Genomic DNA, 16,244 nt, shown 5'->3' on the forward strand with positions numbered 1-16,244 from the left:
CTACCAGTTGCCAGGTGGAGATTGGGGGGCTACCGTGTTTCCCCGAATATAAGCCCTACTCCAAAAATAAGCCCTACCGGTAGTTACAGATCAGGATGGTGTGATCCGGCTGGGTGCTCCCTGCCAATGAAGATACAGCTTGCATCGCACGTGACAGGGAAGCAACAGGGCTGCTGAGAGCCTGCCTTAATGAATTGTGAAGGTACCATATTTCCCCGAAAATAAGCCCTACCCCGAAAATAAGCCCTAATGCAGGGGTGTAAAACTTGTGGCCCTCCAGATGTTCATGAACTACAGTTCCCAGCAGTCCCTCCCAACATGAGCATTGGCTATACTGGAAAGGGCTGATGGGAAATTGTAGTTCATGAATAGCTGGAGGGCCGCGAATTTGACACCTGTGCCCTAATGCATCTTTTGGTGCAAAAATTAATATAAGACCCTGTCATTTTCAGGGAAACACGGACTGGCAAGAATTACAGCTCCATGTTTAAAAGTGCTTTGAACACTTGAAAGCACAATCTGAATACTCTTTGTGAGAATTATTAAGAGGGTGGCTGTCTGGGTTTTCAGACATCCCGCAAAAACATTTAGGGCCTCAAAACAGATGGTGAATAGTTTGAAGTAGTGTGCTGGAAACCACAGGCAGCAAGCACACCTTGTTCCCCTGCCGGTATCTCCATGATGCCTGTGGCTGAAAATGCATGCATTCATTCTGCTTTGGGACACATGAAAACTGTTTTGCATCCAGGTAATGTGCAAGATGTGCAAGTCACCTCTAGATTAGACTACTGTAACTCGCTCTACGCGGGCTTACCTTTAGCCATGATCTGGAAGTTGAAACTCGTACAGAATGCAGCAGCCAGGCTCCTCTCTGGGGCAACAGCTAGGGACCGGATTACGCTGGTCCTATACCAGCGATGGCGAACCTTTTCGAGACCGAGTGCCCAAATTGCAACCCGAAACCCACTTATTTATCGCAAAGTGCCAACACGGCAATTTAACCTGAACGCTGAGGTTTTAGTTCAGAAAAATCGTTTCTAGGCGTGCGTTACTCGGGAGTAGGCTTGGTGGTAGTCGGTGGCTTTGCTTTGAAGCAACCATGCAACTCTTCCAATGGGTGAATCACAACCCTAGGAGGGTTTACTCAGAAGCAAGCCCCATTGCCAGCAACCGAGCTTACTCCCAGGTAAAGGATTGTGCTTTAGTTCTTCGCGTGAAAATTAGTTTAACCGCGTTTAACAGGGTTACCTACACTGCTTCCCCAAAACTAGATCTTAGGTTTAATGCTAATAATCGAGCCCAGCAGCCCAGGCCAGCCTAGATGTGTTGGGGGGGGGGGGGACTCTGTTTGCGAGTGCCCACAGAGAGGGCTCTGAGTGCCACCTCTGGCACCCGTGCCATAGGTTCGCCATCACTGTCCTATACCAACTGCACTGGCTGCCAATCGAGTACTGGGTCATGTTTAAAGTTTTGGTATTGACCTTCAAAGCCATTCGCGGCCTTGGCCCTGCTTATCTGAGGGACCGTCTCTCCCTATATCGCCCTTCTAGGCCCCTCTGCTCATCGGAGGCGGACCTACTGGTGATCCCTGGCCCCAAGGCGATCCGGCTGGCCTCTACAAGGGCCAGGGCCTTCATGGCTCTGGCCCCTACCTGGTGGAACAGGCTTCCAGGTGAGATCAGGGCCCTGGGGGACTTACAAAGTTTCCGCAGGACCTGTAAAACGGACCTGTTCCGCCAGGCGTTTGGCCAGCCGGGATGATGTCAACTCCGCCATAAGAACATCTGGCCTCCCGTGGGTATATAAAGGGGGGAGGGGAGGGGTTGAAGCCATCTATAGTCTTGGTTGTATGTATTATTTTATGTAATCTATATATTATAATGTTTTTTTATTGTTTTATTATTGATGGACACCGCCCTGAGCCTTTGGGGAGGGCGGTATATAAATATAATAAATAAATAGAATAAATAAACAAAGATAGTTCAGAACCTAGAATAGAAAGCAGTGCTTATTTCAGAGATTGGAGGGGGGCCAGGGCTCAGGTTAGCTCATCTGCTTCATGTAAATAAGGTGCCTGATCAAATTCCCCGCACCCCCAATATGCAGAAAACCTTCCTCTGCCCTGGAGAGCTGTCGTTATTCGCACTGCATGGTACCAGTGTGGCGTAGTAGTTAAGAGCAGGTGCACTCTAATCTGGAGAACTGGGTTTGATTCCCCGGGTTTGATTCCACTTGAGTTTGATTCCACTTGAGGCTTATCTGGGGAACCAGATTAGCTTGTGCACTCCCAAGACGCGCCAGCTGGGTGACCTTGGACTAGTCGCAGTTCTTCAGAGAGCTCTCTCAGCCCCACCCACCTTACAGGAGAGAAAGGGGGGATATAAATCCAAACTCTTGCTCCTACTCCTCTTCTTCTTTTCTTCTTCTTCTACTACTACTTCTTACTACTAGAAGAAGAAGAAGAGTTTGGCTTTATATCCCCCCTTTCTCTCCTGTAAGGAGACTCAAAGGAGCTGACAATCTCCTTGCCCTTCCCCCCTCACAACAAACACCCTGTGAGGTAAGTGGGGCTGAGAGAGCTCCGAGAAGCTGTGACTAGCCCAAGGTCACCCAGCTGGCGCGTGTGGGAGTGCACAGGCTAATCTGAATTCCCCAGAGAAGCCTCCACAGCTCAGGCGGCAGAGCTGGGAATCAAACCCGGTTCCTCCAGATGAGATACACGAGCTCTTAACCTCCTACGCCACTGCTGCTCCTACTACTAGTACTACTACTACTGAAGTGGGTAGACGAATGGGTACAAAGCAGCTGCTTGTGTACAGAGGCAGCTGGATTTTGCAGACGGTGGAAGGTTTCAGGTGCCGAGTCTCTTCTCCTCCGGCAGCAGCGTCTTACCGTCTCTTCTTTTCTCCCCGCAGAGATCACCTGCAGCCTCTTGCCACGCCCCCGCCGTTTGCTGCTGCTGCTAAACCCTTTCGGGGGCAAGGGAAATGCCCTGCAATGGTGCCAGACCCACATCCTACCCATGATCACCGAAGCTGACATCAGCTTCAACTTGATCCAGACAGGTGAGGCTTCTGCCAATGGAAACTGGCCCTGGGGATAAGGTGGACACTTGAGGGGTTGGCAGAGTGCCTGGACCTGCCCTTCTTCTCGAAAAGAGTCACTTAACAAGCATTGAAAGGAACTGAGTCAGATTCTGCGGTGGTAACTCTCCCTCAACAGTTGCTATCCGCGAAAATGAAGCAAAGCCTCCATGTCCAGAGGAAGCGTACCTCTGAGTGTCGGGTGCACGGGTATAAACTGCAGGAGAGGGCGGTGACTTTTGTGCCAAGCTTCCTGAAGGTGTCTAGCTGGCCACCATTTTTATTCATTTAAAACCTTTATTCGCTGCCTTTCTACCTAGTGAAACAAGGGGAGATTGGAAGGGAGCTGTGCCAGGGATCATCAGGTAAAGGGCGAAGGTCAACAGATATATTTATATATCATCCTGTTTGCAGGGTACCGACCAGAATGTAGCTTTGTGTGCCACTTTAAAATGAGAATAGTTATCTTGCTAAAGACCAGCCTTTTTACCTCAGAAATCATAAACAAAAAGAACTTTGCTTATACCAGGGGTGTCAAACTCGCGGCCCTCCAGATGTTCATGAGGGGGGGGGGGGGGGTGGGGGGGGGGGGGGGTGGGGGGGGGGGGGGGTGGGGGGGGGGGGGGGTGGGGGGGGGGGGGGGTGGGGGGGGGGGGGGGTGGGGGGGGGGGGGGGTGGGGGGGGGGGGGGGTGGGGGGGGGGGGGGGTGGGGGGGGGGGGGGGTGGGGGGGGGGGGGGGTGGGGGGGGGGGGGGGTGGGGGGGGGGGGGGGTGGGGGGGGGGGGGGGTGGGGGGGGGGGGGGGTGGGGGGGGGGGGGGGTGGGGGGGGGGGGGGGTGGGGGGGGGGGGGGGTGGGGGGGGGGGGGGGTGGGGGGGGGGGGGGGTGGGGGGGGGGGGGGGTGGGGGGGGGGGGGGGTGGGGGGGGGGGGGGGTGGGGGGGGGGGGGGGTGGGGGGGGGGGGGGGTGGGGGGGGGGGGGGGTGGGGGGGGGGGGGGGTGGGGGGGGGGGGGGGTGGGGGGGGGGGGGGGTGGGGGGGGGGGGGGGTGGGGGGGGGGGGGGGTGGGGGGGGGGGGGGGTGGGGGGGGGGGGGGGTGGGGGGGGGGGGGGGTGGGGGGGGGGGGGGGTGGGGGGGGGGGGGGGTGGGGGGGGGGGGGGGTGGGGGGGGGGGGGGGTGGGGGGGGGGGGGGGTGGGGGGGGGGGGGGGTGGGGGGGGGGGGGGGTGGGGGGGGGGGGGGGTGGGGGGGGGGGGGGGTGGGGGGGGGGGGGGGTGGGGGGGGGGGGGGGTGGGGGGGGGGGGGGGTGGGGGGGGGGGGGGGTGGGGGGGGGGGGGGGTGGGGGGGGGGGGGGGTGGGGGGGGGGGGGGGTGGGGGGGGGGGGGGGTGGGGGGGGGGGGGGGTGGGGGGGGGGGGGGGTGGGGGGGGGGGGGGGTGGGGGGGGGGGGGGGTGGGGGGGGGGGGGGGTGGGGGGGGGGGGGGGTGGGGGGGGGGGGGGGTGGGGGGGGGGGGGGGTGGGGGGGGGGGGGGGTGGGGGGGGGGGGGGGTGGGGGGGGGGGGGGGTGGGGGGGGGGGGGGGTGGGGGGGGGGGGGGGTGGGGGGGGGGGGGGGTGGGGGGGGGGGGGGGTGGGGGGGGGGGGGGGTGGGGGGGGGGGGGGGTGGGGGGGGGGGGGGGTGGGGGGGGGGGGGGGTGGGGGGGGGGGGGGGTGGGGGGGGGGGGGGGTGGGGGGGGGGGGGGGTGGGGGGGGGGGGGGGTGGGGGGGGGGGGGGGTGGGGGGGGGGGGGGGTGGGGGGGGGGGGGGGTGGGGGGGGGGGGGGGTGGGGGGGGGGGGGGGTGGGGGGGGGGGGGGGTGGGGGGGGGGGGGGGTGGGGGGGGGGGGGGGTGGGGGGGGGGGGGGGTGGGGGGGGGGGGGGGTGGGGGGGGGGGGGGGTGGGGGGGGGGGGGGGTGGGGGGGGGGGGGGGTGGGGGGGGGGGGGGGTGGGGGGGGGGGGGGGTGGGGGGGGGGGGGGGTGGGGGGGGGGGGGGGTGGGGGGGGGGGGGGGTGGGGGGGGGGGGGGGTGGGGGGGGGGGGGGGTGGGGGGGGGGGGGGGTGGGGGGGGGGGGGGGTGGGGGGGGGGGGGGGTGGGGGGGGGGGGGGGTGGGGGGGGGGGGGGGTGGGGGGGGGGGGGGGTGGGGGGGGGGGGGGGTGGGGGGGGGGGGGGGTGGGGGGGGGGGGGGGTGGGGGGGGGGGGGGGTGGGGGGGGGGGGGGGTGGGGGGGGGGGGGGGTGGGGGGGGGGGGGGGTGGGGGGGGGGGGGGGTGGGGGGGGGGGGGGGTGGGGGGGGGGGGGGGTGGGGGGGGGGGGGGGTGGGGGGGGGGGGGGGTGGGGGGGGGGGGGGGTGGGGGGGGGGGGGGGTGGGGGGGGGGGGGGGTGGGGGGGGGGGGGGGTGGGGGGGGGGGGGGGTGGGGGGGGGGGGGGGTGGGGGGGGGGGGGGGTGGGGGGGGGGGGGGGTGGGGGGGGGGGGGGGTGGGGGGGGGGGGGGGTGGGGGGGGGGGGGGGTGGGGGGGGGGGGGGGTGGGGGGGGGGGGGGGTGGGGGGGGGGGGGGGTGGGGGGGGGGGGGGGTGGGGGGGGGGGGGGGTGGGGGGGGGGGGGGGTGGGGGGGGGGGGGGGTGGGGGGGGGGGGGGGTGGGGGGGGGGGGGGGTGGGGGGGGGGGGGGGTGGGGGGGGGGGGGGGTGGGGGGGGGGGGGGGTGGGGGGGGGGGGGGGTGGGGGGGGGGGGGGGTGGGGGGGGGGGGGGGTGGGGGGGGGGGGGGGTGGGGGGGGGGGGGGGTGGGGGGGGGGGGGGGTGGGGGGGGGGGGGGGTGGGGGGGGGGGGGGGTGGGGGGGGGGGGGGGTGGGGGGGGGGGGGGGTGGGGGGGGGGGGGGGTGGGGGGGGGGGGGGGTGGGGGGGGGGGGGGGTGGGGGGGGGGGGGGGTGGGGGGGGGGGGGGGTGGGGGGGGGGGGGGGTGGGGGGGGGGGGGGGTGGGGGGGGGGGGGGGTGGGGGGGGGGGGGGGTGGGGGGGGGGGGGGGTGGGGGGGGGGGGGGGTGGGGGGGGGGGGGGGTGGGGGGGGGGGGGGGTGGGGGGGGGGGGGGGTGGGGGGGGGGGGGGGTGGGGGGGGGGGGGGGTGGGGGGGGGGGGGGGTGGGGGGGGGGGGGGGTGGGGGGGGGGGGGGGTGGGGGGGGGGGGGGGTGGGGGGGGGGGGGGGTGGGGGGGGGGGGGGGTGGGGGGGGGGGGGGGTGGGGGGGGGGGGGGGTGGGGGGGGGGGGGGGTGGGGGGGGGGGGGGGTGGGGGGGGGGGGGGGTGGGGGGGGGGGGGGGTGGGGGGGGGGGGGGGTGGGGGGGGGGGGGGGTGGGGGGGGGGGGGGGTGGGGGGGGGGGGGGGTGGGGGGGGGGGGGGGTGGGGGGGGGGGGGGGTGGGGGGGGGGGGGGGTGGGGGGGGGGGGGGGTGGGGGGGGGGGGGGGTGGGGGGGGGGGGGGGTGGGGGGGGGGGGGGGTGGGGGGGGGGGGGGGTGGGGGGGGGGGGGGGTGGGGGGGGGGGGGGGTGGGGGGGGGGGGGGGTGGGGGGGGGGGGGGGTGGGGGGGGGGGGGGGTGGGGGGGGGGGGGGGTGGGGGGGGGGGGGGGTGGGGGGGGGGGGGGGTGGGGGGGGGGGGGGGTGGGGGGGGGGGGGGGTGGGGGGGGGGGGGGGTGGGGGGGGGGGGGGGTGGGGGGGGGGGGGGGTGGGGGGGGGGGGGGGTGGGGGGGGGGGGGGGTGGGGGGGGGGGGGGGTGGGGGGGGGGGGGGGTGGGGGGGGGGGGGGGTGGGGGGGGGGGGGGGTGGGGGGGGGGGGGGGTGGGGGGGGGGGGGGGTGGGGGGGGGGGGGGGTGGGGGGGGGGGGGGGTGGGGGGGGGGGGGGGTGGGGGGGGGGGGGGGTGGGGGGGGGGGGGGGTGGGGGGGGGGGGGGGTGGGGGGGGGGGGGGGTGGGGGGGGGGGGGGGTGGGGGGGGGGGGGGGTGGGGGGGGGGGGGGGTGGGGGGGGGGGGGGGTGGGGGGGGGGGGGGGTGGGGGGGGGGGGGGGTGGGGGGGGGGGGGGGTGGGGGGGGGGGGGGGTGGGGGGGGGGGGGGGTGGGGGGGGGGGGGGGTGGGGGGGGGGGGGGGTGGGGGGGGGGGGGGGTGGGGGGGGGGGGGGGTGGGGGGGGGGGGGGGTGGGGGGGGGGGGGGGTGGGGGGGGGGGGGGGTGGGGGGGGGGGGGGGTGGGGGGGGGGGGGGGTGGGGGGGGGGGGGGGTGGGGGGGGGGGGGGGTGGGGGGGGGGGGGGGTGGGGGGGGGGGGGGGTGGGGGGGGGGGGGGGTGGGGGGGGGGGGGGGTGGGGGGGGGGGGGGGTGGGGGGGGGGGGGGGTGGGGGGGGGGGGGGGTGGGGGGGGGGGGGGGTGGGGGGGGGGGGGGGTGGGGGGGGGGGGGGGTGGGGGGGGGGGGGGGTGGGGGGGGGGGGGGGTGGGGGGGGGGGGGGGTGGGGGGGGGGGGGGGTGGGGGGGGGGGGGGGTGGGGGGGGGGGGGGGTGGGGGGGGGGGGGGGTGGGGGGGGGGGGGGGTGGGGGGGGGGGGGGGTGGGGGGGGGGGGGGGTGGGGGGGGGGGGGGGTGGGGGGGGGGGGGGGTGGGGGGGGGGGGGGGTGGGGGGGGGGGGGGGTGGGGGGGGGGGGGGGTGGGGGGGGGGGGGGGTGGGGGGGGGGGGGGGTGGGGGGGGGGGGGGGTGGGGGGGGGGGGGGGTGGGGGGGGGGGGGGGTGGGGGGGGGGGGGGGTGGGGGGGGGGGGGGGTGGGGGGGGGGGGGGGTGGGGGGGGGGGGGGGTGGGGGGGGGGGGGGGTGGGGGGGGGGGGGGGTGGGGGGGGGGGGGGGTGGGGGGGGGGGGGGGTGGGGGGGGGGGGGGGTGGGGGGGGGGGGGGGTGGGGGGGGGGGGGGGTGGGGGGGGGGGGGGGTGGGGGGGGGGGGGGGTGGGGGGGGGGGGGGGTGGGGGGGGGGGGGGGTGGGGGGGGGGGGGGGTGGGGGGGGGGGGGGGTGGGGGGGGGGGGGGGTGGGGGGGGGGGGGGGTGGGGGGGGGGGGGGGTGGGGGGGGGGGGGGGTGGGGGGGGGGGGGGGTGGGGGGGGGGGGGGGTGGGGGGGGGGGGGGGTGGGGGGGGGGGGGGGTGGGGGGGGGGGGGGGTGGGGGGGGGGGGGGGTGGGGGGGGGGGGGGGTGGGGGGGGGGGGGGGTGGGGGGGGGGGGGGGTGGGGGGGGGGGGGGGTGGGGGGGGGGGGGGGTGGGGGGGGGGGGGGGTGGGGGGGGGGGGGGGTGGGGGGGGGGGGGGGTGGGGGGGGGGGGGGGTGGGGGGGGGGGGGGGTGGGGGGGGGGGGGGGTGGGGGGGGGGGGGGGTGGGGGGGGGGGGGGGTGGGGGGGGGGGGGGGTGGGGGGGGGGGGGGGTGGGGGGGGGGGGGGGTGGGGGGGGGGGGGGGTGGGGGGGGGGGGGGGTGGGGGGGGGGGGGGGTGGGGGGGGGGGGGGGTGGGGGGGGGGGGGGGTGGGGGGGGGGGGGGGTGGGGGGGGGGGGGGGTGGGGGGGGGGGGGGGTGGGGGGGGGGGGGGGTGGGGGGGGGGGGGGGTGGGGGGGGGGGGGGGTGGGGGGGGGGGGGGGTGGGGGGGGGGGGGGGTGGGGGGGGGGGGGGGTGGGGGGGGGGGGGGGTGGGGGGGGGGGGGGGTGGGGGGGGGGGGGGGTGGGGGGGGGGGGGGGTGGGGGGGGGGGGGGGTGGGGGGGGGGGGGGGTGGGGGGGGGGGGGGGTGGGGGGGGGGGGGGGTGGGGGGGGGGGGGGGTGGGGGGGGGGGGGGGTGGGGGGGGGGGGGGGTGGGGGGGGGGGGGGGTGGGGGGGGGGGGGGGTGGGGGGGGGGGGGGGTGGGGGGGGGGGGGGGTGGGGGGGGGGGGGGGTGGGGGGGGGGGGGGGTGGGGGGGGGGGGGGGTGGGGGGGGGGGGGGGTGGGGGGGGGGGGGGGTGGGGGGGGGGGGGGGTGGGGGGGGGGGGGGGTGGGGGGGGGGGGGGGTGGGGGGGGGGGGGGGTGGGGGGGGGGGGGGGTGGGGGGGGGGGGGGGTGGGGGGGGGGGGGGGTGGGGGGGGGGGGGGGTGGGGGGGGGGGGGGGTGGGGGGGGGGGGGGGTGGGGGGGGGGGGGGGTGGGGGGGGGGGGGGGTGGGGGGGGGGGGGGGTGGGGGGGGGGGGGGGTGGGGGGGGGGGGGGGTGGGGGGGGGGGGGGGTGGGGGGGGGGGGGGGTGGGGGGGGGGGGGGGTGGGGGGGGGGGGGGGTGGGGGGGGGGGGGGGTGGGGGGGGGGGGGGGTGGGGGGGGGGGGGGGTGGGGGGGGGGGGGGGTGGGGGGGGGGGGGGGTGGGGGGGGGGGGGGGTGGGGGGGGGGGGGGGTGGGGGGGGGGGGGGGTGGGGGGGGGGGGGGGTGGGGGGGGGGGGGGGTGGGGGGGGGGGGGGGTGGGGGGGGGGGGGGGTGGGGGGGGGGGGGGGTGGGGGGGGGGGGGGGTGGGGGGGGGGGGGGGTGGGGGGGGGGGGGGGTGGGGGGGGGGGGGGGTGGGGGGGGGGGGGGGTGGGGGGGGGGGGGGGTGGGGGGGGGGGGGGGTGGGGGGGGGGGGGGGTGGGGGGGGGGGGGGGTGGGGGGGGGGGGGGGTGGGGGGGGGGGGGGGTGGGGGGGGGGGGGGGTGGGGGGGGGGGGGGGTGGGGGGGGGGGGGGGTGGGGGGGGGGGGGGGTGGGGGGGGGGGGGGGTGGGGGGGGGGGGGGGTGGGGGGGGGGGGGGGTGGGGGGGGGGGGGGGTGGGGGGGGGGGGGGGTGGGGGGGGGGGGGGGTGGGGGGGGGGGGGGGTGGGGGGGGGGGGGGGTGGGGGGGGGGGGGGGTGGGGGGGGGGGGGGGTGGGGGGGGGGGGGGGTGGGGGGGGGGGGGGGTGGGGGGGGGGGGGGGTGGGGGGGGGGGGGGGTGGGGGGGGGGGGGGGTGGGGGGGGGGGGGGGTGGGGGGGGGGGGGGGTGGGGGGGGGGGGGGGTGGGGGGGGGGGGGGGTGGGGGGGGGGGGGGGTGGGGGGGGGGGGGGGTGGGGGGGGGGGGGGGTGGGGGGGGGGGGGGGTGGGGGGGGGGGGGGGTGGGGGGGGGGGGGGGTGGGGGGGGGGGGGGGTGGGGGGGGGGGGGGGTGGGGGGGGGGGGGGGTGGGGGGGGGGGGGGGTGGGGGGGGGGGGGGGTGGGGGGGGGGGGGGGTGGGGGGGGGGGGGGGTGGGGGGGGGGGGGGGTGGGGGGGGGGGGGGGTGGGGGGGGGGGGGGGTGGGGGGGGGGGGGGGTGGGGGGGGGGGGGGGTGGGGGGGGGGGGGGGTGGGGGGGGGGGGGGGTGGGGGGGGGGGGGGGTGGGGGGGGGGGGGGGTGGGGGGGGGGGGGGGTGGGGGGGGGGGGGGGTGGGGGGGGGGGGGGGTGGGGGGGGGGGGGGGTGGGGGGGGGGGGGGGTGGGGGGGGGGGGGGGTGGGGGGGGGGGGGGGTGGGGGGGGGGGGGGGTGGGGGGGGGGGGGGGTGGGGGGGGGGGGGGGTGGGGGGGGGGGGGGGTGGGGGGGGGGGGGGGTGGGGGGGGGGGGGGGTGGGGGGGGGGGGGGGTGGGGGGGGGGGGGGGTGGGGGGGGGGGGGGGTGGGGGGGGGGGGGGGTGGGGGGGGGGGGGGGTGGGGGGGGGGGGGGGTGGGGGGGGGGGGGGGTGGGGGGGGGGGGGGGTGGGGGGGGGGGGGGGTGGGGGGGGGGGGGGGTGGGGGGGGGGGGGGGTGGGGGGGGGGGGGGGTGGGGGGGGGGGGGGGTGGGGGGGGGGGGGGGTGGGGGGGGGGGGGGGTGGGGGGGGGGGGGGGTGGGGGGGGGGGGGGGTGGGGGGGGGGGGGGGTGGGGGGGGGGGGGGGTGGGGGGGGGGGGGGGTGGGGGGGGGGGGGGGTGGGGGGGGGGGGGGGTGGGGGGGGGGGGGGGTGGGGGGGGGGGGGGGTGGGGGGGGGGGGGGGTGGGGGGGGGGGGGGGTGGGGGGGGGGGGGGGTGGGGGGGGGGGGGGGTGGGGGGGGGGGGGGGTGGGGGGGGGGGGGGGTGGGGGGGGGGGGGGGTGGGGGGGGGGGGGGGTGGGGGGGGGGGGGGGTGGGGGGGGGGGGGGGTGGGGGGGGGGGGGGGTGGGGGGGGGGGGGGGTGGGGGGGGGGGGGGGTGGGGGGGGGGGGGGGTGGGGGGGGGGGGGGGTGGGGGGGGGGGGGGGTGGGGGGGGGGGGGGGTGGGGGGGGGGGGGGGTGGGGGGGGGGGGGGGTGGGGGGGGGGGGGGGTGGGGGGGGGGGGGGGTGGGGGGGGGGGGGGGTGGGGGGGGGGGGGGGTGGGGGGGGGGGGGGGTGGGGGGGGGGGGGGGTGGGGGGGGGGGGGGGTGGGGGGGGGGGGGGGTGGGGGGGGGGGGGGGTGGGGGGGGGGGGGGGTGGGGGGGGGGGGGGGTGGGGGGGGGGGGGGGTGGGGGGGGGGGGGGGTGGGGGGGGGGGGGGGTGGGGGGGGGGGGGGGTGGGGGGGGGGGGGGGTGGGGGGGGGGGGGGGTGGGGGGGGGGGGGGGTGGGGGGGGGGGGGGGTGGGGGGGGGGGGGGGTGGGGGGGGGGGGGGGTGGGGGGGGGGGGGGGTGGGGGGGGGGGGGGGTGGGGGGGGGGGGGGGTGGGGGGGGGGGGGGGTGGGGGGGGGGGGGGGTGGGGGGGGGGGGGGGTGGGGGGGGGGGGGGGTGGGGGGGGGGGGGGGTGGGGGGGGGGGGGGGTGGGGGGGGGGGGGGGTGGGGGGGGGGGGGGGTGGGGGGGGGGGGGGGTGGGGGGGGGGGGGGGTGGGGGGGGGGGGGGGTGGGGGGGGGGGGGGGTGGGGGGGGGGGGGGGTGGGGGGGGGGGGGGGTGGGGGGGGGGGGGGGTGGGGGGGGGGGGGGGTGGGGGGGGGGGGGGGTGGGGGGGGGGGGGGGTGGGGGGGGGGGGGGGTGGGGGGGGGGGGGGGTGGGGGGGGGGGGGGGTGGGGGGGGGGGGGGGTGGGGGGGGGGGGGGGTGGGGGGGGGGGGGGGTGGGGGGGGGGGGGGGTGGGGGGGGGGGGGGGTGGGGGGGGGGGGGGGTGGGGGGGGGGGGGGGTGGGGGGGGGGGGGGGTGGGGGGGGGGGGGGGTGGGGGGGGGGGGGGGTGGGGGGGGGGGGGGGTGGGGGGGGGGGGGGGTGGGGGGGGGGGGGGGTGGGGGGGGGGGGGGGTGGGGGGGGGGGGGGGTGGGGGGGGGGGGGGGTGGGGGGGGGGGGGGGTGGGGGGGGGGGGGGGTGGGGGGGGGGGGGGGTGGGGGGGGGGGGGGGTGGGGGGGGGGGGGGGTGGGGGGGGGGGGGGGTGGGGGGGGGGGGGGGTGGGGGGGGGGGGGGGTGGGGGGGGGGGGGGGTGGGGGGGGGGGGGGGTGGGGGGGGGGGGGGGTGGGGGGGGGGGGGGGTGGGGGGGGGGGGGGGTGGGGGGGGGGGGGGGTGGGGGGGGGGGGGGGTGGGGGGGGGGGGGGGTGGGGGGGGGGGGGGGTGGGGGGGGGGGGGGGTGGGGGGGGGGGGGGGTGGGGGGGGGGGGGGGTGGGGGGGGGGGGGGGTGGGGGGGGGGGGGGGTGGGGGGGGGGGGGGGTGGGGGGGGGGGGGGGTGGGGGGGGGGGGGGGTGGGGGGGGGGGGGGGTGGGGGGGGGGGGGGGTGGGGGGGGGGGGGGGTGGGGGGGGGGGGGGGTGGGGGGGGGGGGGGGTGGGGGGGGGGGGGGGTGGGGGGGGGGGGGGGTGGGGGGGGGGGGGGGTGGGGGGGGGGGGGGGTGGGGGGGGGGGGGGGTGGGGGGGGGGGGGGGTGGGGGGGGGGGGGGGTGGGGGGGGGGGGGGGTGGGGGGGGGGGGGGGTGGGGGGGGGGGGGGGTGGGGGGGGGGGGGGGTGGGGGGGGGGGGGGGTGGGGGGGGGGGGGGGTGGGGGGGGGGGGGGGTGGGGGGGGGGGGGGGTGGGGGGGGGGGGGGGTGGGGGGGGGGGGGGGTGGGGGGGGGGGGGGGTGGGGGGGGGGGGGGGTGGGGGGGGGGGGGGGTGGGGGGGGGGGGGGGTGGGGGGGGGGGGGGGTGGGGGGGGGGGGGGGTGGGGGGGGGGGGGGGTGGGGGGGGGGGGGGGTGGGGGGGGGGGGGGGTGGGGGGGGGGGGGGGTGGGGGGGGGGGGGGGTGGGGGGGGGGGGGGGTGGGGGGGGGGGGGGGTGGGGGGGGGGGGGGGTGGGGGGGGGGGGGGGTGGGGGGGGGGGGGGGTGGGGGGGGGGGGGGGTGGGGGGGGGGGGGGGTGGGGGGGGGGGGGGGTGGGGGGGGGGGGGGGTGGGGGGGGGGGGGGGTGGGGGGGGGGGGGGGTGGGGGGGGGGGGGGGTGGGGGGGGGGGGGGGTGGGGGGGGGGGGGGGTGGGGGGGGGGGGGGGTGGGGGGGGGGGGGGGTGGGGGGGGGGGGGGGTGGGGGGGGGGGGGGGTGGGGGGGGGGGGGGGTGGGGGGGGGGGGGGGTGGGGGGGGGGGGGGGTGGGGGGGGGGGGGGGTGGGGGGGGGGGGGGGTGGGGGGGGGGGGGGGTGGGGGGGGGGGGGGGTGGGGGGGGGGGGGGGTGGGGGGGGGGGGGGGTGGGGGGGGGGGGGGGTGGGGGGGGGGGGGGGTGGGGGGGGGGGGGGGTGGGGGGGGGGGGGGGTGGGGGGGGGGGGGGGTGGGGGGGGGGGGGGGTGGGGGGGGGGGGGGGTGGGGGGGGGGGGGGGTGGGGGGGGGGGGGGGTGGGGGGGGGGGGGGGTGGGGGGGGGGGGGGGTGGGGGGGGGGGGGGGTGGGGGGGGGGGGGGGTGGGGGGGGGGGGGGGTGGGGGGGGGGGGGGGTGGGGGGGGGGGGGGGTGGGGGGGGGGGGGGGTGGGGGGGGGGGGGGGTGGGGGGGGGGGGGGGTGGGGGGGGGGGGGGGTGGGGGGGGGGGGGGGTGGGGGGGGGGGGGGGTGGGGGGGGGGGGGGGTGGGGGGGGGGGGGGGTGGGGGGGGGGGGGGGTGGGGGGGGGGGGGGGTGGGGGGGGGGGGGGGTGGGGGGGGGGGGGGGTGGGGGGGGGGGGGGGTGGGGGGGGGGGGGGGTGGGGGGGGGGGGGGGTGGGGGGGGGGGGGGGTGGGGGGGGGGGGGGGTGGGGGGGGGGGGGGGTGGGGGGGGGGGGGGGTGGGGGGGGGGGGGGGTGGGGGGGGGGGGGGGTGGGGGGGGGGGGGGGTGGGGGGGGGGGGGGGTGGGGGGGGGGGGGGGTGGGGGGGGGGGGGGGTGGGGGGGGGGGGGGGTGGGGGGGGGGGGGGGTGGGGGGGGGGGGGGGTGGGGGGGGGGGGGGGTGGGGGGGGGGGGGGGTGGGGGGGGGGGGGGGTGGGGGGGGGGGGGGGTGGGGGGGGGGGGGGGTGGGGGGGGGGGGGGGTGGGGGGGGGGGGGGGTGGGGGGGGGGGGGGGTGGGGGGGGGGGGGGGTGGGGGGGGGGGGGGGTGGGGGGGGGGGGGGGTGGGGGGGGGGGGGGGTGGGGGGGGGGGGGGGTGGGGGGGGGGGGGGGTGGGGGGGGGGGGGGGTGGGGGGGGGGGGGGGTGGGGGGGGGGGGGGGTGGGGGGGGGGGGGGGTGGGGGGGGGGGGGGGTGGGGGGGGGGGGGGGTGGGGGGGGGGGGGGGTGGGGGGGGGGGGGGGTGGGGGGGGGGGGGGGTGGGGGGGGGGGGGGGTGGGGGGGGGGGGGGGTGGGGGGGGGGGGGGGTGGGGGGGGGGGGGGGTGGGGGGGGGGGGGGGTGGGGGGGGGGGGGGGTGGGGGGGGGGGGGGGTGGGGGGGGGGGGGGGTGGGGGGGGGGGGGGGTGGGGGGGGGGGGGGGTGGGGGGGGGGGGGGGTGGGGGGGGGGGGGGGTGGGGGGGGGGGGGGGTGGGGGGGGGGGGGGGTGGGGGGGGGGGGGGGTGGGGGGGGGGGGGGGTGGGGGGGGGGGGGGGTGGGGGGGGGGGGGGGTGGGGGGGGGGGGGGGTGGGGGGGGGGGGGGGTGGGGGGGGGGGGGGGTGGGGGGGGGGGGGGGTGGGGGGGGGGGGGGGTGGGGGGGGGGGGGGGTGGGGGGGGGGGGGGGTGGGGGGGGGGGGGGGTGGGGGGGGGGGGGGGTGGGGGGGGGGGGGGGTGGGGGGGGGGGGGGGTGGGGGGGGGGGGGGGTGGGGGGGGGGGGGGGTGGGGGGGGGGGGGGGTGGGGGGGGGGGGGGGTGGGGGGGGGGGGGGGTGGGGGGGGGGGGGGGTGGGGGGGGGGGGGGGTGGGGGGGGGGGGGGGTGGGGGGGGGGGGGGGTGGGGGGGGGGGGGGGTGGGGGGGGGGGGGGGTGGGGGGGGGGGGGGGTGGGGGGGGGGGGGGGTGGGGGGGGGGGGGGGTGGGGGGGGGGGGGGGTGGGGGGGGGGGGGGGTGGGGGGGGGGGGGGGTGGGGGGGGGGGGGGGTGGGGGGGGGGGGGGGTGGGGGGGGGGGGGGGTGGGGGGGGGGGGGGGTGGGGGGGGGGGGGGGTGGGGGGGGGGGGGGGTGGGGGGGGGGGGGGGTGGGGGGGGGGGGGGGTGGGGGGGGGGGGGGGTGGGGGGGGGGGGGGGTGGGGGGGGGGGGGGGTGGGGGGGGGGGGGGGTGGGGGGGGGGGGGGGTGGGGGGGGGGGGGGGTGGGGGGGGGGGGGGGTGGGGGGGGGGGGGGGTGGGGGGGGGGGGGGGTGGGGGGGGGGGGGGGTGGGGGGGGGGGGGGGTGGGGGGGGGGGGGGGTGGGGGGGGGGGGGGGTGGGGGGGGGGGGGGGTGGGGGGGGGGGGGGGTGGGGGGGGGGGGGGGTGGGGGGGGGGGGGGGTGGGGGGGGGGGGGGGTGGGGGGGGGGGGGGGTGGGGGGGGGGGGGGGTGGGGGGGGGGGGGGGTGGGGGGGGGGGGGGGTGGGGGGGGGGGGGGGTGGGGGGGGGGGGGGGTGGGGGGGGGGGGGGGTGGGGGGGGGGGGGGGTGGGGGGGGGGGGGGGTGGGGGGGGGGGGGGGTGGGGGGGGGGGGGGGTGGGGGGGGGGGGGGGTGGGGGGGGGGGGGGGTGGGGGGGGGGGGGGGTGGGGGGGGGGGGGGGTGGGGGGGGGGGGGGGTGGGGGGGGGGGGGGGTGGGGGGGGGGGGGGGTGGGGG

General features: G+C 83.9%; 1 protein-coding gene across 1 annotated transcript in view; it reads left to right on the forward strand.

Moving 5' to 3' along the window:
* SPHK2 (sphingosine kinase 2) overlaps nt 1-16,244 on the forward strand; it is a 41,000-nt gene that overhangs the window by 16,698 nt on the left and 8,058 nt on the right. The window contains exon 3 of the mRNA XM_048516734.1: nt 2,916-3,065. Coding sequence (XP_048372691.1) covers nt 2,916-3,065 — 150 coding nt within the window. The remainder of the gene's footprint in view (nt 1-2,915; nt 3,066-16,244) is intronic.

Source organism: Sphaerodactylus townsendi, linkage group LG15 (assembly GCF_021028975.2).
Source record: "Sphaerodactylus townsendi isolate TG3544 linkage group LG15, MPM_Stown_v2.3, whole genome shotgun sequence".
In the NCBI taxonomy this organism is placed as follows: domain Eukaryota; kingdom Metazoa; phylum Chordata; class Lepidosauria; order Squamata; family Sphaerodactylidae; genus Sphaerodactylus; species Sphaerodactylus townsendi.